The sequence below is a fragment of the Cloeon dipterum genome, chromosome 4 (genome assembly GCF_949628265.1).
Source record: "Cloeon dipterum chromosome 4, ieCloDipt1.1, whole genome shotgun sequence".
NCBI classification, from domain to species: domain Eukaryota; kingdom Metazoa; phylum Arthropoda; class Insecta; order Ephemeroptera; family Baetidae; genus Cloeon; species Cloeon dipterum.
The window spans coordinates 3,439,999-3,465,112 of record NC_088789.1 but is presented as its reverse complement, the minus strand read 5'-3'; the positions used below and the strand labels follow the sequence as shown (position 1 = coordinate 3,465,112).

The window sequence follows — 25,114 nt, the reverse complement described above, 5'->3', positions numbered from 1 at the left end:
AGATGAGTTATTTTTCACGTTTTTGTACCTTTTTTATTTCTTGAAAGAGCAACATCAGCATGCTTTTTGCCTTTGTCTTACAACTAATATGGCATCATCACGTATTTGAAATAAATACACAGAGTATCGTTAATTCAAACGAGTTGTAAAAGAACATGCGGGCAGTTCGGATCACAAATGCATGTCGCGACTCTTTAACACAAATTAAATTAATAGTTAACCATTTTGATTTCGAGCAGACCATATTATCAAATGATAAAAAATTGCACACCATAGTTCAGCGAAATTTCTCGAGGCGACTCGGCGCCGTTCAAAATAAAAGCTAGTTAGTGTAGTACACGGATAATAGGACACGGTCGTTTCCTTGCCATCTTGCCACAAAAACAGTTCACTTGAGATCATCCTCGTACACATACAATAATATCAAAAGTAATCAGCCCTCTTCTTTGTATGTACAATTCAATAAAATCGGTCCGTCTGATATTACTTATGCGTTTAGTGTGGGAGTATTTCAATATCCATTATGATTTAGACATTTTGTTCCAAAGTGCGAGTTGGTAACACCTATTCTGAGGATTATACTGCAGACTCGAGCGTTTCCCTTTTTTGATGCCGACGTTGCCCTTCGGTCGGCCGCGCGAAAGTCGCCAGAAGTCGAAAGCAATGATTACTAAAATGTCAGTCTGATAGATACTTTTACCAAAAATAATGCACGACTCGCTCAAAACACTCGTTACATTTTAAACCAGACCTCTTGAGCCGCCAGACGAGCAGGGTCGAATTCGAAAAGCGGAAACGCTCTTTAATATTAGCCACGTAATAGTTACATTTTGTTCTGGATTTTTACAAGCTGACTGATCGAATGTACACAAACGTTTAATTCAGGCCAATCAAATTACGGCTTTTAAAAGCACTCTAGAATTACGATAATTATTGGTAGTAATTATCCTCTTGCGCTTGTGTTAAAGCTACCTCAATTTTTGTGGAGAAAGCAAGCTGCTTTTTGTTCGTTCGATTGTGGACACCTACTTACAGGTATTAGGAATACAGGCGGGTGCACATTTCTCTGACCAGCTGGTAAGAATATACACGGCGATATTCTTGATAAAAATTGTGAAACGTGCGCAAAGCTTGGGGAGTAGGAGGTTCAATAGAGAGAGAGGCAAATTTTTTCTTCGGTCACAAGATCAACAACTAGAAGTGGGTGAAGCTCAGACACCTTACGTAGGACACAACACTGCAAAAATAGACAATTTTTAATATTTTGAATTTTCATTACAATGGCAGTGTCGATTAAGAACAAAAAATGTTTCTTTTATATTTTTAGGATTTAAAAAGCAGAAATAATTTATATACCTTTCAAGATGTAATCTGTCAACAATGCGGGCACCGCTGGACTGTCTTCATTAATGGCCTTTAGTACTGCAAATAATTAAAATATTAATTAAAACTCAATTCGCCTCCACCTCCACACATTATTTCATTGTTCAGAAATCGATGCTTACTTTTTATGAGCACCTGGAGGGCCTGATTGTTTGGTGGCCCGTTGCTGAGGTGGTAGGGGATGACTGTGGTGAGATACTGCGTGGCAGAAAATCGATTTTAGCATTTCTGTGGCATTTTTATTTTTCATTTGTGTACTTTTGACTCGATCCCGTTGTTGTTCTTGGAGGAGGCAGCGGTGGCGGCGGGCGTGTTGCGTGTGTTGCGTTTCTTCTCGACGTTGTGCTGCCTCCTCCTGTTCTGCACGGCCAGCAACAGGGAGATGAACGTGTTTTTCAACTCCTTCTCGTACTCCAACTCGTCCCTGAGGGCCAGCTCGGCGATCAGGGTCTCCGAGTAGTCTCGAATCAGCTCCTCCATTTCCATGTAGAGCTCATTGAGCTGAGACAAGTTCAGCGCCTTCAGCTCTGCAATAAAGAGAACAAACAAGAGTAAAATATGGGTCAGTCGGGCAACGCGAAAAAAGAGCAAACTCACTGTCTTCGTAAAGGGGTGTGTGCAAAACTTCTCTCCTTTTGTCTCGAAGGGCGTCCTCGGAGTACTCGTCCGGCCCGTTTGTCTCCTGGAAATTGATCATGTCGTTGATTAAAAATGCCACTGAAGCGAGCAAGAGAGAATATGGGAGGCTGAGTCATTATTTCACTGCCTTTTGACCTTTGCAAATCAAACAAAAGGTCATTTCCAAAGTCCGATAAATGCTGCCATCAAATCAAAATAAAAGCTAACCAAGAGGCAAAAAAACTCAGTGTTGTAACCAACTCTCACTTCCAAATTGTTTCCATATTTGTTGATTACAAATCTTTTTATTGAAAATATAACTCTTTTTAAAACAGTGTTTTACACATCAATACATATTTTTTGTGAAATATTTTCGAGAGACACAAAGTACACATCATGAAAAATCAACTTTGTGACGGAATTCATTTGCTTTCGTTCCCCGTTTTTTAACAACACTAAAAAGATCACGCGATCTACGTTCAGTTAAGGTCACAAATTTATTTATAATGGAAGAAAAGTAGATTTAGCAAAATATCTACGCAACTCGAATTAAAAGCAGCCCAAGAGTTTTTGAACTGTGAGTTTGAAGGTGCATGATTGCCATGCATTGACAAGTTTAAACAGCAATTAGTATTTAAGTACTAGCGGAGATTTAAATAAGTGAGCAGTAAAATTTTCTTTGTTAAATGTCTACACTCAATGTTGGTTTTTCCACTTTTAAAAATAAAATTGAAATTTTCTTTCGGCGTTACAGTAGCGCCCTATTCAATTTAACTGAGTCCAACAACAGCCACGAACAGAATGTCGGAATAAGAAATTAAAAAAATCAAGCAAGAATGATGAAGTTCATTTTAATTTTCTCTTCTAGCTTTCCATTGATTTTGGAAATCAAAAAGATATTTTAACAGTTTTTTGAGGGTGGTGGGTGGTTTGGAATTTAACAGGAAGATTAGGCAGAGAAAACCAACGTTTGTGGTGAGTGAGTGGAGCAAGCATCAAAGTATAAAAGGGAGGCTGTGTCATTATTTCATTAGCTGGGCACTTGACTCTTGGCCTTAACAAATTGAGCAAAGGTCAGTTCCAAAGCCCGACAAGCGCTGCTTTTGCCAACAATTGTTTATTTCCAGCTAAATGTAGGCGGCTGAACAATATTTCTCCAATATGGAAAGAAAGCGATTCAGGCTAGCTGTCGCAACATGACAGAAGTCGTCATGCAAACAAAAGGGAAAACACACACAACACATGCAGCGTGCACGCGTCACTGCATGTGTGCAAACTGAAGCTCTTCGCATGACCACATGTAACAGCATCCGCGGGTTAAAAATAGACGCGACTTGTCTGGACCATCATGTCAAATTATAGAATCAGGATATGATCTCATGCTCGTCAGCACACTGTGACGCATGTTGCAAATTTAATCAAGAGGCCGCTTGAAAAAGAATATTTAGATTGAGTACAATCATAGATAAGAAGAAATTGCGCAGAATTTTTTGAGAGCCTTTGCGTATCAAATTTTTGGTTCAATCAGTTTCCTTGGCAACAAAGAGACCGGAAATATCGGCACGTACACGCTAGTTCCAAATTAGAATACCTGAATAATGTCGTCGATTTCCTGTAGCACCTCTTCAGCGGTCTTGACCGGTTCGTTGTCCTCGCAACTTCCGCCCTGCAGCCCGTTGAGAATGAGCTTGTGCATGTCCAGGTCACTGGCCACTGCGTCCTCCTCGTCGGTGAGGATCTCATCCTCGGGCGACGACTTATCCTGCTGAGGTGCAGACTTGTTAGCCTCGTGTAACAGGAAGTGCAGACGATTACACAAAGGGCTTGGCTTTGTGTAATCGAGTTTGGGGGATGAATATCAGCCGATTACGTCGGCGATTCTTTAGAAAGCGGCAGGTGATTCACACGAAACGACAAGAAAGCCCCTTCTGGGAGGAAGCCGTAAATTTGCCACGGCTGTGAGAAACTTAATTTGCCTTGAGAGCGATAAGATTGTTTGCCCTAGAAAAAGGAAAAAACACTCACCTTGTTCTCTTCGAGGTGCAAAGCAGGGATGTGCATTTTGCACGCATACGTTTTGGACCAGTCGATCGGGAGGATGTTTCCGAAGTTGCCGGTGATCGTCCACCACATCCTGAAAGCATCCACGAACGGGTGGGATTAATAATCAATCCTTTAATGTCATGAACGACAAATAAAAAGGTTCGATTTTTTAAAATTTGGAAATGAAATTTCCAATTAACACAAAAATCAATGAAAGTAATTATTATCTTAGTTAGAATTTAGCATTTTAGCTACAAAAAATTAAAAACGCTAATTTTAAGGACATAATGATAAATTAGAAACAACCTATACGTTATATATTTTAGACCTGTGTTTTATGAGGAACACGTTACAAATTGTTTTTCAATTCACAATAAATAACTGGATTTGATTTCCATCAAAGTCGTAGCAAACACGTTTTATTTTGTACAACATCTAACAAAACCCTGTTGACGTTAAAACCTATCATCCATATAAGTAAGTCCTTTGTTGTTGATTAAGCAACCTGGCGGACAGACTGTTCGCAGCGTCGCACAACCCACTCCACCGCACTGGCAATAACGCAATCACTGAAATTAATCCCATTAAAAGCGACGAGTCGAATTTTTTGTTGGGTGGCTTATTCTAGCGAGCGCGCGCGTGTGTCGTTAGCATTACCTTTATTGATTTACGACTTTTGACTTTCGAGGCTCGAGTGGCGAGACGACAATGCCGTTTCAATTTATATGGAGGTGCTTTTCGCGCGAACTGCCTCGCCGCAAGAAGGCAGTTGCGTCACACAAAAGTCTCTATTGATTCTCGGCAATCCAGCAGCTGTCAAGTTCGGTGCGAAATCACGTGAGGCCCAATGACGAAAGCACTTAGGCCCTTTGCAAACTATAAAGACTAAATAAATAAAAGTTCGAGGGAAGAGGTTCTAAGCCCACGAAATGATAAATGGCTTGATTAAAAAATAGCAGTAATTTAATTTGCTCAGGGCACAAACATAAAAACGGCGAAAGTTGGCATAGTAGGGGAATTTCTCTTTGGTGCAAAAGTCAAGCACATACAACAACCGAAAATTAGGCAGACCGTTTCAACTGTAAAATTTTGTGACAAATTCGTGAGAAATAATGAGCTCGAAGCACAACAGCTAAACCAGCAGGGAGCCGGGCGGTTGGCAAAAGCTGTTGAAACGTCGGCGGCTGTGAAGGGTTTTTACGCATGTATGCAGTGCTCTTTAAAGATCTCCGCACGCAGCTGACAAGTGGAAGCTGCGTTGCGGAGTCGAGAGCAGAAAGGAAAAAGCAAGGACGCGTCATGATTTCGTCACAGGCAGCTGCAGAGCAAATTTCTCTTTCAATCGCGGCTGGAGGTGGATTTCTTTAGCGTCCGAGCAAAACAAAGTGGTTTTCATTTTTTGGAAAACGTTTGGCAGGTTGCGGTTGCAGTGTTGTTTTGGTCGGCAAAACAAACGCATCGATTGGGGTGCTCGGTGGGGCTGGCGGATCGATGAACCACGCCCTTGACGTTAGAGGCGGTGCGGTGCGCGCAACTGCGACAAAAGTTGCATTCGAGCCCAAACGGCACCAAAACAAAGCGGTGAACTTTCGACGCCGCGGCTAATTACTCGGTGCAACCTTTGCGGACCGGTCACCGCTCGGCTCCTGTTCCGCTTGGCCGGACGGGGGAAAGGTTAAGAATGAGACGCAAAAGGCAGCCCGGCGCGGAATCGATAAAACGGGCACGCGCTGCCGGGCCAAATGCAAAGCGAGCCGCGATGGCGGCTGCTTTGGTGCCAAAAGGTTGTGCATTATGCAAGGCTCCGATTGCGAATCGATTTTCCTTTTTTACACACTCACGATACGGTACGCGGTGGACAGACGCACGCCTCCGCGGAATCGCCGCATTAGGAAGCGGCTCTGAAATCCTGCTCCACGCGCGCAGGTGGGAACCCGCAACCAAATGGAATGCTAAATTATTCTGCGAGTGTGATTGAACCCTTGTCGTCCTTCTACTGATTCAATTTTAACTGTTTGTTCCACGCAGTCATTTAAATAACTGTTTTAATAAAAAAGGCTGACTATAACAGCTAGGAGCTTATAGTTTTTAAATTTTTTCGCACGAAAGATGTAAATTTGTGAAAGCAAGGTCAGGTTAGATTGACAGATTTTTTTGTAAATCACGAAACTTTTGTTAATTTTTCTGTACTATTTCCAACAGTGTAGCAGATTGATGTGGTTCCATAGAGTCACGTAAAGTGCATTTTTTTCGGGCAATTGTAACGCTGATTCTACTCGTAGCTAATTTTTGCAATCCCAACGATTAATTTATATTTTTTTCATTGAAATTGTCTTCCAAGGTTGAACCACTCGGCCCAACCCTTTTTAGACATCTCAGCAATTTTTGTTATCATAAGAAAAATTGGCCTCAATTGGTAAATCTTTTAAAAGCTCCAGGTTAATCGTTTATTAATCCCTCGTTTTTCAGAATTCTGTTGCACTTGTGCCTCGCAATCAATTAGGGACCCGAAAATCATGATTACTATTAGTTATTGCAGGCTTTCTTACGCGTGATAAGTGTTCAGAACGTAGCAATAAACTTGTTTTTATTCTATGGCCCGACCTCGAGTGTTATTGAGAGACTTAATAAAACGAAAGCCACTTATATCCAAGATGAAAATTATTCAAAATACTTTCCCTTCGCTACTTTACTTGGCTTCCTGACGTGTGTATGATTTATTGCAAAAAAATCATCCATTAAAATGCCTAAAATCGATAAATTAATTTTTTCCTCCGCGTGGTGATTAAAAATTTCTTTTTATTAAAAAGTTTTCTCCTGGGTCCAAAATTATTATATTTATTTTCAATTTTCTCTTCAGTCTCATGGCCTGTAGCAATGATAAACCAGTGAAGAGGAAACCTAATAATCATATCTTCAATCGAAACGGAAAGGCAAACGTTTATCAAAGCTTGCAAACAAACGTTCGGTACGTAATGCACCTCCTTTTGATCAAAGTCACGGGCCCAAATTGAATAAAAGCGTCGCTGGCTGTAAAAAGTGAAGCGGCAAAACTCGTTCGTTACACGCTCGCATCCAGCCGCTTTTGCCTTTCATTCGCGCGACCGGTATGGCTTTGTCGGCAAATCGCGTCCTTGGCGAGGCTGTCTGGTCCGAAGAAGGACAAAAACCGACCGTCGGTTTGCACATATACAGTACATAACTGGCAATTACAAGACAGACTGGCCTGCCGGCGAGAAGGCCGAACTGTTGGCGCATTGAATTACACCTCTAGGTACAGAACAATTTTCCGCCCACTCTGGTAGCATGTGTTTATTCTCCGGCAGGCACTTCTCCGTCAGCGCGGCGAAAATAAACAGTCTTGGTAACCATTGAAAGGGAGCTGCGTGAATATTTTTGCTGGCTTCTCGCGATCTTTCTTCGCACGTAAACTAAAAACAAAGAGTTACGAGGTTCATTCTGTAAAGGGGTGGTATTGACCGCCGATCGCCGGGTAATTTCAAGAAGGAGGCGTCAAAACACATATATAATATTTCTTATTATGATAAGTTGGATCACGAACATCACAACTGTCTACTGAGAGTCGGCTAGCATTTTTATATTCTGATTCATCGATTGGGCGGATACATTTTCTGATTTGCAAAGAAGAGAAACACAATAATATTTAAAAATTACAATAGTGGAATGACGAGGTAATTAGTTCTAATGTACCAGAATAAATTCCACTTGAATAGATTATTTGTTTGTAAAAGAGAACCATTATTTTTGGTTGGTATAGTGGATTTCATAAAACATCTAACGCACTTGAACTAAAAATATGACCATTTTGCGGAACATGATTTATCCTTTGAATTTTTTATTTTATTTTTCTCACTTAACAAAATACAAATCATATGTATCACAAAACAAATAAAATGACCAACAATAAGTCAGAGTAAACGAAAGTGAGAATGACCTCCAGATCTGGCAAACACCGTGTCAAACTTAACTCGGAAGAGTAAAGGCGAAATGGGCCCAAAGTATGAACGTAATTTGTAAATTCATCAAAGCCATTTTCTGCTATTTTCTCTGCATGAAAACCCCAGAATACTGCAATGTTTCTTTTACATTATTTTTCATGCATCTCAATATCTTCATTGACACTAAAATGTAAACTTTACAATAAATAAGTGTTGCATAATTTAGCTTGCGTTGCGATTACAGCTTTTAAAACTATTCATAACATTTTTTCTTTTCTCTCCTTTTTCAGTTAATTTTTATCGCGGGATTGTTGCCAGTCGCTTATTTCTGGCTCTACGGAAAATGAGCAAAACACGTAAAAGTCAGATAATTGTAATAATTGCAACCTACTGGCGAACCCTGATAAAAAAACTAATTAATTTTATAAATGCAGTTACGCCCCTCTTACTGACACACTTCGTTTATTGACTTGGCATACTCCTTGTTTTACATTATCAATAAAGAGAGATAACCAAAACCAAACAGCAAACAGTTTTCATGGTGATAAGATCGTCCAGATAAAAATTGAAACAGTAAAATGCAAAAAGCTATATAGCAAAAAATCCCTTACTACACAGCTTTTTGAAATATGAGTCATATTCCTTGCTCAAAGTAATAACTTCTTTTGCTTTTCGATATTAATAAAGTTTTCCTTTTCAGAACTTGCGGGTTCTATTCACGAGTCCCCGAGCATTAGCTCTTTCCGCGTGAAATCCGTCAGACTGTCTGGCTCGTCTGCTCTATGGGCTTCTTGCTATTTCTTCATCTCGGGGCCGGCGGGGGTGGCGCGGAATGGAAATGCAAAACACACACAAGTAGAGCAAAGAATTGGTTGCTCCAGCAATTGGATCGATTTCGCCAGATGCTGGCTGACAGCTTTACGTTTCGAGGTGTACACAACAGGGGCAGGCCAGGCGAAAATTAGCCGCGTGATGTGGTGATAAAAATGGATTTCCCGGCCGTGTGTGTTCTGAGTTTGTGCTTGGTGTGCGGCCAGAGACAGAAAATCGATGATTGCAACTCCAAACACCGTCGGCGCGCATTGTTTGTTGACGCTTTAAAAGTGCGCAACGAGCCTAAATTTATTGCAAATTAATTGAGTATGACGCGAATAATGCATCATTTGGAGATGGAGGAGCGTGCGTCCCGAATGCGAAATGAGCGCGGCTCGCGCCATTTATGGGCGCGATCCTTAACAGAGCGTGCACTCACTTACAATAAATGTAGAAAAATAAATAATAACAGCCGCACGCGTAGCTTTTGTTCGCTCCGATGATAGATAAAAGGAAGTGCTAAGCCGGAAATTCACTGATTTTTCACGTCTGCGCCGTTTGCACGCTTCGCAACGCAGCAATTATCTCGTTTCCGATTTTAATTGAATTGATTGGTGAGAACACCAGCCGGGGTTTCTAAAAATAATTAGCGAAGAATGCTTTTTTTTCTCTCGTGCCCGTTGCAGCGAAGAAGTCTAATGAGGATGTGGCCAATTTGACTGCGATTAATCGCAGCGCGGAGCGGCCGTTGACTTTTCCCACCAAAGCAAAGCCTTTCTTGTTCTATTCAGACGAGTACAACAATGGAGAATGTAATAAATTGAGGGATTTTCACCATTCCAACCGGCATTAGGGCGTAATTCCTGCACCGAAAAGCAATTCCACGCATTTCAGATAACGTCAGAATATGGGAAACGGACGTCGCAAGTCACGACACAAGGAAAGCAAATTATTTAACTTCTCATCGTCGGGGAGTGGCTGCATTTTATTTATTTTTTGGCTCTTTTCCTTTATTCTTGAGTGCTCATATGGTTTAAAAATAGATTGACCATGACTAATTGTTTGAGAGCAACAAATAATTAAACCATGACCATTTATCTGACTGAGTTTACTCGAAATCGTAATTTAATAACTTGTGCCTCTACCACAATAAAAAAACTTGATATTTTTGTCCTTCCCTAGCTACTAATGCGAATGAATGACAAACACAATGTAAGGATTATTGAAGGAGAAGAATTTAAGGAGTTTTGGGATATTCTAAAATATAAATTCGGGGAGACGTTTCAATCGAAACATTTGAGAGCTTCCCCTAATAGCCAGCAAGTACAAGGGGGCGTGTCAACACAATAAATCCTAAAGGGGGCAGCAGATTATTTATCTTGTTAATATCCATTTCAATTTAATTCAATTGTCAAATCTTCAGGAACAACAGCACTTCTTCAAGAGCTCTCATTTAATTTTAAATTAGAGGCGGTAGCGTTTCAATCAAATTTTAATGAAGTGCGTAGCAGTTCTGCTTAAAAATCGATCGGCTCTGCAATAGCCGCGCGCACCATTTTTATACAAGGGGGCCCAAATACCTTTCTAATATAATTGGAAAATGGACAAAACTTGTTTGCTTTATATTATTTACTTTTTCGCTTCAACACACTCGTAGCCTTAAGCCCGAAGGAAATCGTAAAATGCGCACGCCGTAATTTAATTAGCGGGCACGGTGTCGCGTTTCAAAACAATAACACGCCTTTCGAAAAAGACATACAAAAAATGAAAAAGGTTAGACTTACTGGCACTCGTTCATGATCTCCTCCTGCGACCTGACCTGCACCGGGGCCAGCTTTTCGACGCTCTCGTCAAAGTTGCCGAAGCATTTGGTAATTTTGTCGTCGAACGTGTTGACCAAGTCCTCGAGGGAGCCCGAGAAGGACTCGTTGAGCATGTCGTCGGACGAGGAGGCGGCCACCACGGGGTTCGAGTTGGTCGCGTCGCCGAACTCGTCGCCCAGCTGCTGCTGCTGCTGCTGCTGCTGTTGGCGGATGGCCTCGGTGTTGTCCAGCTCGGACAGCTGGTGGACAGGCGAGTTGCTGGCCGAACTGCAGAACGAGTGCGCGCTGACCTGGTGGTTCGAGTTGCGAGAATCCTCGCTGGACACGGAGCTGGTCATGTCCTTGCACGAGATGTCCGAGATGCTCATCGTGTTGGACGAGAATTCGCCGAAGTCGGCCTCCAGGTCTTCGCTCTCGAACTGGGCAAGGGGCGCTTCGAACTTGAGCTCTGCCATCTTGCTCATTTCCCTCATCTTTTTCTTCCCGGACGAGAGAGCAGACTCCCCCAAACAGTCTGCTGCTCCTTTTCTTACTCGCTCGCTCACTACTCCGGCGCCGCCGCTGATCTGCCACCGACGATCGCTGCCTTGCGGTTGCTTTTGCCGCGGTGAACCGGTTGTTTGATGCACCAGAACCGGTTTTCCGGAACTTTCAGGCGTTTTCCGCGCGAACTGTGTTCGAGGCGCAGTTAACCGGTTGGCTGCACCCCAGTTTTGCCAGTTTCGAGGGGTGATTATCGGAAAACCGGGGTTGTTCACTTCTTGCGGCGTCGCTTGCGCACTACGACGCTCTACTACACGGTGACGTCACGGTAGAGATCCGCAAACCCTTTTTATGCTCATGCCTATTGTGTGCATTTGAATCAATGAAAACAGCGCGTGTGATTGTAGCATTAGCGAGACCAACGGAACGGATGGCCAACATATGCTGCCATTGTTTTCTTTGCCTCAAGCTTTGTCATAAAGGCTTATTTAGATTATGTTTTTAATTACCTCTGAATTAAAATAAAATGGTTGCGGTGTCTTCTTTTTATTGATTAATTTTGTGAGTTAGTTTTGTAGTACTATTTAAAAAATTAATTCTCTTGATCGCATTATTTGGTGGCAGGGAGCCGATTTTTGACTAAACGTTCAGCAGGAAGAATCAAAATCAAAATGAGACATAATTGGAAAATTCTAAATTTTTATTTAGAAACGTCTGACATTTTTTTATACAAATCTGCAGTATCACCTTACACTTACGACATGCTGCCATATCATAAAACATCATTAGAAATTTCAAATCAAAACAACAATCGCTCTTTGAACAACTCAATATAGTAGCATAGTGAATTTGTGATGACATTTGTTCATAGATGTGCAGACTTATAAATATTTGAGCTTTTGTATAGTCAGGAAAACAGAAAACACGCTAAATTTATTTCTATATATTACAAGTAAGGCACTGGTCACGACAGTTTGTCCTGTCGCTGCAAAGTCGGCTCAAAATTGTCTGTCTAATTTTTATTTGAGGAGTGCGTAAGTGTATATTTTTATAAATACAAAACATTTAAATTAGTCCTGTCCCTATGCTGCTAATGTCATTTTACATGAATATTTTTGCTAACAATTTAGAAGAGGAAACATTCTCCTATATTTACAACATCTCCAAACACTTTTATACAGTATTAACCAGATCCAGTTGGTTTAAAAATTAATTTTCGTCTGAAATTTCATTGCACACGTGAAGATCCAGGCAGACCAAAAAATTCTGAATATGCGTCAACTCGTACTTCCAGTAAAAATCTGGATTGATAATTTTCAAATTTAAATATTGCTAAAGAATCACCCGTGATAAACTTCCGCAAAAAATAATTAAAAAATAAAAAAAAATTACTTGGTCTCATGCATGTATTTAATTCCTGCCAAAAAACGTATATCACCAGCTAAAATGAAGAGACTCAATTGTCCATACAAGGTGGCACATGGCATTTTTACGAAGGACTCATCTCTCTCGCTCGAAACTGGTTGCAAAAAGTCTTGCGTTCTCACGACATATCGTTGCCGTCAGCCACGAATCCGGGGTTGAGGACGTCGATGGGCTCCTTCTTGGTGGTGCCGTTGGTCGGGAAGGGTGGGATCAGGTTGCGCGGCGGCCGCGGGTTGGCCGGCTTGTTAACGTAGTGGGTGCTCGACTCCAGGGTCAGCGTTTCCTGGCGGTTGCTGTTCCTGATCAGGCAGAACACTGAGATCACCAGGAGCACGCCGCCGATGATGAACAGGCCGTAGGACAGCGCCGACTTGGCCACGCCGGGAGCGTTGGTCGCCAGGTGCAGCAGGTCGGTCACCTCGCTCGGCAGACCGGAGATCACCTGAGAACGCAATCATAGAGTCAGAAACGGCGGGAATTGTTTTTAGGTTAGAGATCACTTACGTCCTCGAACCACAGAATGGGGAAAACTATGTCTGGGAACGTGGCCACCTGCTTGATGTCCATGACCTGGCTCACAGCGAGGTTGATCTGCACGCGGGCTGTTGCTCTCAGGGTTGTGCCCATTTGCTGAAATTATTTTAAATTTGAGATTTATTACTTAAATAAGGGTCACGAGAAAAGCAGGTTTTTCCAAATTAATTCTATGCATTTGCGTATTTTGTGCTTATTATCATTTAAAAATAATTGGCATGAATAATAATGCCATTAATAAGCATAAAGAGAAACAGATAATAGCGCCAACTGCAACAAGTTAATGGAGAGATAATTTTTTTCAAAAATTTCCATAGCACAATTATTTCTATTTATGTTACAATAATGAATAAAATGGGTTTTTGTAATTCCATGCTCATGAAATTGTGAAAATTAAGTTGGGGAAAACTTGTAACAGGAAAAAATTATGTTTGTCGTATAGTAATTTCATGACGATTGTTAAAAAAATTCATGAAAACGCAATCCTAATATTTTAAGCGGATCTGGAAGGCCAGGCTGTACGGAATCATGTTTTATCGTGTGAATATCGCAATGAAAAATCCCAAAATATGAAAATGAAAGATAGTCTTTTTTCATTTCTTCAATATTTCTGCTATTTCTTTGTTTCGTATTTTCTTCACGCTTCTGTAACAGCCATGATTGTATACTTAAATAGTTAAATAAACGTATTAACCATAGTAGAGAAATTAAATATTGATTTTCGTATTTTTAAAACAACCTAAATGGACCGAATGGTCCGGCGAATCGTTTGGTCCTACGTGGGACTATTTTGTCCCACGATGGACCGGACGGTCCCTTTAAAACGGACTGTTTTATTCCATTATCAAATCGACGCTGAAATTTTCGGTCCGGTCGGACTGGGCAGCAGTACGTAAAAGTACAGTGGTTAGGCAACTGGCTCGACTTGCAAGCCGAGCGGGTTGCCTACCTCTACATTTCTAGTGTTAGCATTCCGCAAAGCTAACAAAGCAAGACTGGAACGCACAATAGAAAATCACTTACCGGCTGAACGTCAATGAACAGCTGATGCTTTTCTTTTTCAGGAGGACTGATTCCATCAACCATGTTCAGTAGGGCAGGGTCAGCGTTGTAGAAATGAGGGAAGGACAGCATGACTGGCGAGTCTGCAAGAGAAATTTATTTGCTTTCATTATTTCTGCCCGACAAGATCCACACAGAATAAAAAATCAATTTAGTTTAAATATCTCCTTGCAATCAAAGTTATAAAATTCACACAGAATTTGAAATTTACGAGGTGAAAAAAGACAATCATACCGTATTGGCAAGCGCTGACGTTGAAAAGGCCGTTGGGAGCGCACGGGGGGCCGTTGGGACAGAAGCACTCGTTTTCAGGGTTGTGCTCAGGGTCGCCGAAGACGTTGTCGGCGGGCGAGAAGCGATAGCCAAGGACGTCACCGTTGGTGACCACCTCCTTTTGGAACTTGAGGGGAAGCAGACGGCACATGTCCTTGTCCCAGACGTACAGGGTAGTGTTGGGCGTGATGTTGGGAGGGAAGATGGAGCCGTCGCTGCCGTTGAGCCGGTTGCAGCTGTCGGACTTCCAGTGGGGCAAGTGGGTCTTGCCGTTCCAGCGGTCGACCAGGCCGTAGCGCGTGATGTCGCCCTTGCCGGTGAAAATTGTCATGATGTCGTTTGAGGTGCCGTTTTTCTGTAATTACAATTAGTGAATTAGCTGGCTGATGCGGATATAATTATTGCAAATTGGCTTACGCCGTAGAAAAGGCCGAACTCCTCGTAAGGCAGTTTGTGGTCCTTGGAGACGACGTCCTTGGCCAGCTTGAGAAGAGGATCTTCGTATCCCCAGAGCAGTTGGGAAACGCTCACTTCGACGAAAGGCTTAATCTTAAGGATGTCCATGATGGAGGCCATCGCCAGTCGCAGGAAGCGAGCTGCGTGCTTGCTTTGCGAGGTGGCACTCTGAAAAAGAGATTTTTCTAGTTTCAAAAGACGAATAAAAATCTGCTGCCAACAAAGAAATGCTGAATTGTAGGGAGCATTCATGACTTCCTTTTTTGCTATTGCATGTTTATCATTATATTGAATAAACAAGCGAGCATTATAAAAGGCGTCGCGTGATCTTGACTAGCTATCTCAAATCATATGCGTGCCTTACCAGCATGGGAATGTTGGGGACAACGACCATGTCCTCTTCGTCTCCAGCGGATGCCTCGGCGTCAAAGTAGAACACCTTGCGTTGCTGGAAGGTTACCGTCATATTGTCGTGGAAACTCACGTTCACCTTCTCCCATTCTTGCCTGAAAACAAACACGCAACGCGAGTTAGAAAATTAATTTGTACTTAAAAATAAACAAAAAATATTGTGTTCAAAATCTATTCAAAAAATTGTTTTACTGCGCATGAGAGGTACAGAGGATAAAAAATATCAAAAATTAAATTGCTGTGAAATAATTACAAACATTTCCACTGGTTGAAATCAAAACAAAACCATGAATTTAGAAATCGTATAGACGGAAACTTTTTAAGTTATTTTAAACCGCCTTTGGATCCTTCCAGCATCCAGATTTATTTGCATATAGCATTAGCCTTGTTTACCACTATCTAAATTGCCGGTTTCTGCAGCTGAAATTACGCCGAATCACATGTTATGCCTGCGCAAATAGCAGTGATAAACAGAGGTTATATAATAGCCAGCCTGGCATTGTGTGATGCGCTAACTCCCACAAACACACGACAATGGTCTGCTATTATAATTGGGCCGCGGTGGCTGTTAAGTAATTGAAAGGACGTGAGCGTGCATGCATACTCAGCGCGCGGGAGATGCTTTTTACGTGCATGTGTGACTTTCCCAACTTTCACTAACGAGAGCAAGTCTAGCGGAACAAACGGCCAGAGCAGATTCCAGGCGCACGAGATGCGAACGCAGGTGTGCCAAACGCGTTTTTGGAGTTTGGCGCCGGCGAACGCACTACCCGCCGTGCCAGCTTAATTAATTGATAAAATCTGTGGGTCGGAAGAGTGTACACAGCAATTTTTAGGCGCCGAAACGAGCCGTCTATCGTTATGTCTGCGTCGGCAAATAATCGACCCTATGACGCGCCACTGCCCCAGTTTTTTTTATACCGCCGGCTGTTTTTGTCGCGTGAACTTGATAGACTACGAGTTTTGTTGTTGTTCAGTTTGCTCTTCTAGGACTGGACTGACTTGTTCATTGAGTTTGTTTTAATTGCAGAAGAGAAGGAAGTGTTGTGGAGTCCAGTTCATGCGATACCGCGATCAATTTATTGTTTGGCTCAAGAAAAAATTATTTCCTGGATTAATCTAAGAAAATAGACGAATTTCTATCCTAATATATCTTTTCCAAACTTAATGTTCATGGGATGAAAATTTAGAAAATGAAAGTCTGTCTAATTAACCAAAGTTTACGGAACTTTACCTCTAACCCTTTCGACGAAAAAGGTGTTACGAGATCAATTAAAGCTCCTTATTTACTTTTTCTGTCAGAATGACGTCTCCATTACGCAGAATTTTTTAATCACCCTGCAAATTAGTTAACTCTATAAGCAGAAAAATCTCGCCGGGGCTTTCCTCGACTATAATTAAGTATTGCGACACTTAATGCTGCCTCGGTTGCTCAGTCGCGAGAGAGCAGGCGGGGTATATTGAAACGAGCGCTGCGTCGAGAGCGAACAATTGTAAAAATCCCCATCGCGAGAGATGTATAAAGTGGCTGCTGCTGCGCCGCGCGTTTGGAACCTGTTTTCCTTTCATAAATAAGGAAACTGGAATTGTTATTAATTACCCTAAGGGGAATCGAGAGTGAGTATATAATAATGTGGGAACTGACCCGGCCTGGCTGAGAGAGATAAACGCCGTCGGAACCAAGGGAAGTGGCGTGTTAAGGTCGCTTTGAAAATGAGCTAGCTGCTTGGCAAAAAATCGTGCTCGCATATACACGAGCAAATGCCCAAGAAAAGCGGCGTTTGCAGTCAGTGAGAGTAGAGACAATCAATTTACACGGAGACTTTATCGTGTTTTGGTCGACATGCATGACCGATTGGAAATGCGCTGCTGAATGCACTCGGCGATTTGGGGAAAACCTGCTAGAGACGCTCGCCGTATTGTCATTTTATTGGACCAGCGAGCATGATTGAATGGGGAAGGGATTCCTTATGCAAGAAAGCACAGCTTTCGACCGAGTAGAGCGAATTTTTGGTACTGTCTCTGGACTGTCCAGTTGACATTTGTCTTTTAATCAGTTTAAAATAATTTTAGACAATTTTAACTGCGCCTCTCAACGTGTGGCTTGAGGAGATAAACGTATTGTTCCATGATGTGTCAGCACGATTTTTTTGTTCGTGTTAACACGATGCAATTAACTCTGCCGTAACTAAAATATTATTTTCTGAGTGTTCTTTAATATTAACATGTCAATTAAAAATACAAACACAGCAGGATATTCAATTAAACTAAAAAACTGACATAATTGCTCCACTCTGTGTGGAGCGCACCTTAAACAGGATGCTGGGTGGATAAAGTAATTGTGTGTTTTGTAGGTAGAATGCTGCTTGTGAGACCTACAGGATAAAACTGCTGTCCAGCACAAGAACATGCGTTAATTTCTCTCTTTAACGTTGTCCATCCTGGTCAACATCCACTTAAAGAGGATTGATACTGCGAAATCCTGGGAAATCCTTGTTGCCAATGCATAAATTCATCCCTTAGGATTCAATTTAAGCCAAAATTGACCTGAGCACCAGTGTAAATTTTTGAGAAAAGTGGCTGCTAAATTAGCATGCTTTTCAAATGGTGAGGACTGTCTCCCTACTTGAAATCCTATTTTATTTCACAACAAAGAGTTTCCCTAAAATGTTGAATTACGCTGTTGGAAAGATCACGACGAGAGGAATCGAAATATGCCAAGAAAATTTGGTCAAGTGGTGTAGATTTTCTCCAAAATTTGACAAATTTGAATTTTACTGTAGCAAAAGGTCCCTTTATATTGTTGCAAATTGTAGAACAAATTTTTTCTCAATCAACTGCTATTGTATTATGTTGGCAAAATTTACCTGTAGACGTAAGGTCCCAGCTCCTGGACAATTGGTTTTGCGCCATCGATAAGGAATTCATCGGCGTTAGTCACGTTGTAGATGTAGATCTTGATGACTGGTTTGACTGGCGGCTGCTGCCACCACTTGAATGTTCTCGAGCCATCTCGCAACACTATTTCCTGGAATCAAACAACAAATCGGCTGGTCAGTTCACGCGCGCGCGTGTGTATGTATAAATACGTGAGTGCGCGGGTTGAGCCGCGAGAGAAAGAATCCGTGCGCACACTTTTATTATTTTAATATGCACGGAGGTATATATTATGTGTTGGTAACATATCGCAAGTGGAAGCGGCGAAATGCGCTTCTAGCTATGAGCAGAGACGACTATAGCGCGATTTTAAAAGGCGCTGCACTTTCTCCATTCAACCATAATAAAGCCGCGCTGGAATGGAGAGACGGAAATTGTTTGTGCACCGCGCTGTCGAGAGAAAGAGAGAATTATGCAAGAGGGTTAATTATTGCTGCGGCGGTGCTCGCGCGACAAAGTCTCTCTAACCGTTGCTCCTCGGGGACTGCGACAGATTTCGAGAGCAGGAAAATTGCTGTTTGCATTAATTCTGGCCCAAGCCTTGGCCATTAAAAAAGGTTTACGTCATTAGTAATTGGCCTTTGTCTCTGGAGGGAATTAAACTCGCATCATCATTGAACGAGAGAAAACAAATAATTTACATGCAAATTTACTATCCATCGAGTCAAAGCCTTGATTTCAACATTAAATGTATCGTTAAGCGAGTCATTCAATTTTTATCTTCACTAGAAAATGATTAAAAAAATTTCGAGGTACACTAAGATAAAATCAATATGATTTTTAACGACATGCGGAAATAATAATAATAATAAACGAGTACTTACATGTCCTATAAAGAATTGTACCCATGACGAGAAAAAGACAGCTACAACGGCGCCGAATGCCAACAGCACCAACGACACCAAAATCACCAACCCTGAAACAGAGGAAGAGAATAAATTATTATTTTTCACCGAGGTACAATTAATAATAAATCCTGACTTCCGCGGTAATACCGCCGTTTTTTCCATTATTTTCGACTGGCATATTACAGGGGGCGGACAAAGAGCGTGCTATTGGTGTGTCTAGATGGATATATAGTGCTCCAAGGTGAGCCGGCTATCTGACGAGGAACCGGAAAGGTCTATAATGACGCTCCTTCCAACACATCAGCAGAAAGAGCGGTTTGTCTCTCGCCCTGCGCTGTTGAAGATTAAAAGATCGAGATAGCACTCGCCGCACTTTCTCTCGGAATCAGTAGGCAAATGGAGCAAATTTGAGTTGCACACGCACAACGCCCCTTTTTTACTATTCTTTTTTACACACGCCGATTTCTCCGCCAAATTTTTTCCGTCGCAGAGGATCCAACGTCCGAGGACTTTATAATTAAATGATGAAAGCAGCAGCATCACCGGCATAAGGCTCTCAACTTGTTTCGCTGTCTCTTTTTGGTGTGCAATAAATCTCATCAGCACGTGCCGCACACTCTCTATTCTTTCTCGCCATGTTGATGTATTATATGTAAATTATAAATTTTTACAAGCACATCTATCAAAACATAACATTCTGCTTTGACACACTCATGTGTCATCTTGAGTTTAGAGCGTTCTAACAAAATTTATTTTCAATGATGTACGTAAAAATCTGACAAAAGCTAATGCATTTTCTCAAAAAGAAACACCAATGATGCATTTCACTCTTTTGATTTGCACCTGTGAGACAGTAAGAAAATTATAATGATAAATTATCATTATTTTGGAATAAATTTGTGTCTATTTCTTTCTAAGAATTCAACGATGCACGCAACATAAATGAATGGCTGCTGCACAGCGGCTCATTGTCAGTGTTCTTGCGATGTTTAAAATTTTCTAGTCGTGGACCATAAGAGGAGATGCGAAGTGTCCCACTCTTTGACGCAAGGGCCATCATTAGAGAAAGAACGCTAATATTTTTTGTATTCATAGTTTTGTAAGAAAGCAGCTCCTGAATTCAGTCGTGAGCACAGAACTGTGAGATTACCTAATCCGCACTGTGTACATATTATACTATAGCGCGGTTGGTGTGCCAAGAACTCAAGGTAAACCCAAAACGACGTGTGTGTTGCACTAGAAAAATAATGCTCTGTTTTTTGTCAGCATTCTATGGCCTTTCTCGGTCCACGCACTTGTAGAAACAAGGAGTTGACAAATTAATTTAACCACAGGTATGAGCAGTGGTGCAAACCTAGGCGTGAGTTTTTAAGAAATTCGGCTCCGTGAGGAGAGTTCAAGGCTGTGATAGGCAAACAGCACAGTTTGCAAACACTTGTTTTCATGGCCATTTTCATATTTGCTCTCTGAATCTTTACCTGTACCTGCTCAAACACTCAATATAGCTTGTGTTTCCCTCAGGCATGTTAATATATTGAGAGAGTGAAATAAAACAATTACCAAACTTTACAATTCTATCCCGATTATTCCAATGGGAGCCATAAAACGATTAACTTGTGTAACTGTTCAACACAAACCACAATAAAAAAAACATCAGTGAACAAAAAGTGACAAAGAGCCGTTGAACAGAAAAAAACACTGATTTCAAACATACATTTTTTCTACTTTTAGGATATAAATTTTTAAGGACACAAGCTTTCTAAAAATGTGCATGACAATCCTACTAATAAAAGTGAACGGATGACAGATGATGGGAAGCAGCGGCTCACTTCTGGATCCCAGTGCGCCCACCGGTCACGGCCAGTTCAGTTTATTTTATGTACTTCCTATATTAAAATTTTTTGAGTTTTATACTCTCGAGTGTCTCGAGGTAATAGCGCAGTAATTAAATTTTTTTATCATACGCAGGGTTGCGACACCTGTTCACACGCAGGTAGAGATTTATCAAAAGCGGCAGTAATGCTGATGAATGGCAGAGAAACTTTTTCAGCCTGGGGTCCTTGCAAAAAAGCTGGGCGGATTCAACTTGTCCAAAGAACCGCGCAGCTTGTTCCTAATGTAACTCTCCTCTGAAGGTCACACAGGGCACGTCTTTGGTAAAAACGATTCGTGCTCTCTGCCGGATTCAAAAGAAGACGCTCTAATGGAGCCTTGAATTCAAAACGACCAATTTTTGAGCGAATGATACATTTTACACCAGACAGGCGGCCCTAGATCCTCACAGAGTGACGCGTAATTTTAAAAAAAAATACGCACTTTTCTTGCTCGCAATTCTTTCCGTGCCGCGTTCATCGTTTCGCAACTTAATTACGTCGATTAAGAAAAAAACTCGACCCTGTTGTTAATTCAGCTTTTTATCGTGCGCTGCTGACGGCTGCAATTTTATTGTGCTTGATTCTCTATTGCGATGCGGAGACTTGAAAAACCTCATAATGAGGAAAACGAGGAGAATGGGATTTATCTCGATGAAAAAATTACATGGAAAAGTAGGAATTAAATCTAGCCAGTATTTTTATGAGATATGAACAAGCATTACAAGCTTCTTTTAAATGTAACAGTTTTCTATCATTGAACAAATCATCTTCTGCAATTTTCCTGAAGGAATAGGAACTTGATTGCGGTTTGCAGTTCAATCTAATGAAGGATCAAGTGAGACGTGGCGATGAGATCTGTTTCAAAGTCACGCATCAGCTTCTCTGTCTATAAATTAAAAGCGCACAGAAAGTATTCACGGTCATACACGACGTATTCCTCGATCACAATATCCAAAGAAAATGCAAGCTTGGTTTGAATTGAGCAATTCGAGATCTTGAACTTGCGTTGCGACCCTGTGGTCTAATCCAATAAAAACCAGCTGGCCAGACGACCCAGAATTAAGTTAATTGGGAATTTCCAAACTGCCGCCATAAAAGTAATGTTTTTAAGAATTTTAAATATAAAACATGCCACTTTGTACGACTAACCCAAAAACAATCAGATAAATTTTATGGAATTATCTGTCAGGTGCAGTCGACCCTAATTCTAGCCTACACGCAAAGGTGCGGATTAAATGAGCAACCTGCGATCCAAATCAGTATTCCTGCAGAGTTTGACCTCAGCTTGCTTTTGCACGGAAGATTTACATCTCCTCGAAACGCCTGACTACTTATTATGTGCACTGCGGGCATGAAATCGCAAAATAAGCGGCACAATCTGCAATGAAGTGCGTTGCATCACCTTAGTTTGCGACATGAAATGAGATGGCAAAATGATTTATGAGCATGATCCTTGTGTCTTGATTGTGCGCATTGTTGACCTAAAGCAGAATGTGCTCATTTTTTTCCTTCACGTTTAACACAGCGAAATTTTTCCATCTTGACACAGAATCTGAAGCTTATCCTCTTATCCTTTGACGTGCAACGTCAAATTGCAATCAAACCGAAACTCAATTCTGGGTCAAGAATTATTTTGGTTTCAGTGAAGTGTTAACTGATCGTGGCTTGTTTTTTTTTAAACAATACCATGATTATTTTTAATATTTTTATGCTGCAGCATGGAGCTATCAAAATTCCACCAAAAAGTGATTATTTTCTGTTGGCTTTGCAGTTTCTTGTCCTCGGCCGCGAGAACAATAACAGAGGAGCCGATAAAAATGAAAAATGCGGTCAGCTTTGGCATTGTGTGGGAAAATTTGTTTCTAACCTATTACGAAACCATGCAGCAGCGGATTGCAGTAAAACGCAGTAATATTGTGCAGTGCCAAATCTGATAAATTGGGAGACGAGAGTGAAATCGATGACTGCAACAATAATGTGAAGCTTACTGGAATTACAACACAAAAAATTGGGTGCATCTCTTTCTTGTTATTTTTAATTGGTTTTAATAGATGCATGCTTCATTAAATTTTATTTCCAGCCTGACTTTCTTGAAGTGAAATTTAAAATAAAATTTGAAACGCGCAGCTCAGTGAGAATTTCTCTGAGTCAAAGAACATAAACAAAAATCGACCCTGTTCCCTAAGTGAACAATGCATCTTCATTCTCACTGATCGTTCGGAATCGGAACGGCAATTAAGCATTTCGCGCGTGAACTTTTCGCCATTAACGCCGCGGCATTGTTTTTTAGTCGTCAGGCAGACGCTCAATCTCACCTGCAGCTCTATTAACTGAGTTTCAGGCTCGCACATTGCAGTAGTTGCAGTTGCAGAGCGAGTGAGTGAGAGATAAAGCGAAACAACGTGATTAGCTTTCTACTTTCTGCGCTTGTTACCTAACACAGCTGGAATATCATTCAAATGAACGCGCCCGCTCAATGAGTGCCGGGCTCCCCGCTCGAAAGTGCACTTGTTCTGCATTGTCGGCGTTTTCGTTGGATTCTGCTGCGATTCGGGCTGGCTAAGCCAACAAAACGTGAAAATTTTATGCATCGACGAGCGCCTTCGGAAGTTTTTGCGTGCACAGCTCAATCAATAATTTGCGTAATGCCCACTGAAGCGTGGGTGGATTTGTGATTAGATGATTTGAACAAACCGCAGAAGAAACATGAAGGCCTGCCATAAATATATAATAAGGAACTTTGTTGGAGCTATATAAAAAGCAGATGATATATAAATAATGCTATAGTTGAGTATTTGTAAACAACAATTTAGTAATTTTTACTTAAAATATGAGCTAAGCTGTTTTTGTATAATTATAAATTTAATATCATTTTTACTGACAATTATGACATGCATTAAAAATTTAAAATTATTGTTGATAGATGCCCTTGAAATCATGGTTTTGGTTGAAATTATATGCAGCTTCCCAGGTGTATATCAAGCTTTTAATATTTCAAGTGCTGGGACCGACATTCTGTAGCATCCGGAAAAATTAAAGCTTGATATGCACCAAGAAAGCTGCAACCAAAAATTTAAAATTATTCTTGTATTATTATGTTTATTGCACAATCTATGTGTTTCTTATCATTACCTAAACATTATAAATATCTAATAACTCTGCCTTGTATTGCAAAATCAATGAAAACCCCATTTATCGATGAATGCAGTGTTTGTCGTTGTTATATTTTTCCTACGATACATCATCATCATATTTACGAACTGTTATAAAGATGATTGATCCAGGGTATCAAGATGAGAAGAGAACGATGACAAATATCTCATGACTGTGCATGGTTGAGGACAAAAACTCTGTGTCTGGAGCAAATTATATATTCTGATAATTGCGTCACCCGGAAAAAAGCGGAAGGAAACAGTCCAGTCACATAACGATTTGTGAATTGCCTCCAGTGAATCATGGGCACAGGTGAGTAAGACCTGACTGAGATTCTGCCTGGGCTGCTAAAGAATCGCGCGCGTGCGTCACACGTTTCACAGGCCGCGAGTAAAAAATCCAATCGCGGATTTCGCAAGCAGCGAAAAGCCAGCGGCACTGCTGCTCACGGAGAAAAATAATAAGGAAGATTCGCGGCTGGAATGACGGAGGGTCCATGCGTGTGCACTGACGAACGCTCCAAGGTCGGTTTCTGCTTATCCCTGAATAGAAAATTTATTTATTTTGATATCAAACGAGTGATTCACCGCTCGTCGACGTCGACGAGGAAATGCAGTGAATTTTGGTTGTTTTAGGAAGTGAAAATGCGCGTTGCTTTGCAAACAATCAATTTTGCAAACTGAGCACCGGCCGACCTTCGGAGGGACAAAAGTGCTGTGTATTTGGAGCGATTACATAAATGCACAAGGCTGGAGGGAAGCCCGGATGACATAAATAATTCGGGCAGAACGCGAATGACAGCGAGCCGACCTGTTGCTAAATTTATCCAAATAAAAATGTTGCTTTCTCTCGGTGCAAACATTGAAACATACCAATCGGTCACCGCAAGGCGTCTAATATTTTCGCACATTTCCTCTTACAGTGGAAATTAGGTGACACATATTATTTCACTTTCAAAAGCGATGAAATAACATTTAATCCTCGCGGCTTAAGTCGGCGGCAAAGAATCGAGTTTTCAA

At 41.3% G+C, this 25,114-nt stretch overlaps 2 protein-coding genes across 4 annotated transcripts in view; both read right to left on the bottom strand.

Moving 5' to 3' along the window:
* Positions 1-3: 3 nt before the first annotated feature.
* Unc-76 (fasciculation and elongation protein Unc-76) lies at positions 4-11,224 on the bottom strand. 2 transcript variants are annotated; one of them, XM_065490958.1, is made up of 8 exons: positions 10,601-11,224; positions 4,027-4,135; positions 3,593-3,763; positions 1,981-2,065; positions 1,642-1,910; positions 1,506-1,581; positions 1,357-1,422; positions 4-1,237 (listed from the first exon to the last, which is right to left on the bottom strand). In XM_065490958.1, the coding sequence occupies exons 1-8, from the start codon at positions 11,110-11,112 to the stop codon at positions 1,221-1,223; spliced, it is 1,305 nt and encodes a 434-aa protein (XP_065347030.1). In that variant the 5' UTR covers positions 11,113-11,224; the 3' UTR covers positions 4-1,220. The 2 variants fall into 2 exon arrangements, with proteins under 2 accessions (XP_065347030.1, XP_065347029.1); XM_065490957.1 differs by having other exon boundaries at positions 3,593-3,766; positions 10,601-11,223.
* A 577-nt stretch (positions 11,225-11,801) lies between these two features.
* The window catches only part of emp (epithelial membrane protein), a 28,639-nt gene continuing 15,326 nt past the window's right edge, over positions 11,802-25,114 (bottom strand). For both annotated transcript variants that reach the window (XM_065488612.1, XM_065488611.1), the window contains exons 2-9: positions 19,045-19,136; positions 18,151-18,311; positions 15,237-15,378; positions 14,834-15,040; positions 14,378-14,771; positions 14,105-14,226; positions 13,052-13,177; positions 11,802-12,989 (exon numbers count right to left, since the gene is read on the bottom strand). In XM_065488612.1, the coding sequence (XP_065344684.1) occupies positions 12,666-12,989; positions 13,052-13,177; positions 14,105-14,226; positions 14,378-14,771; positions 14,834-15,040; positions 15,237-15,378; positions 18,151-18,311; positions 19,045-19,136 (1,568 nt within the window). In that variant the 3' untranslated portion in view covers positions 11,802-12,665. The remainder of the gene's footprint in view (positions 12,990-13,051; positions 13,178-14,104; positions 14,227-14,377; positions 14,772-14,833; positions 15,041-15,236; positions 15,379-18,150; positions 18,312-19,044; positions 19,137-25,114) is intronic.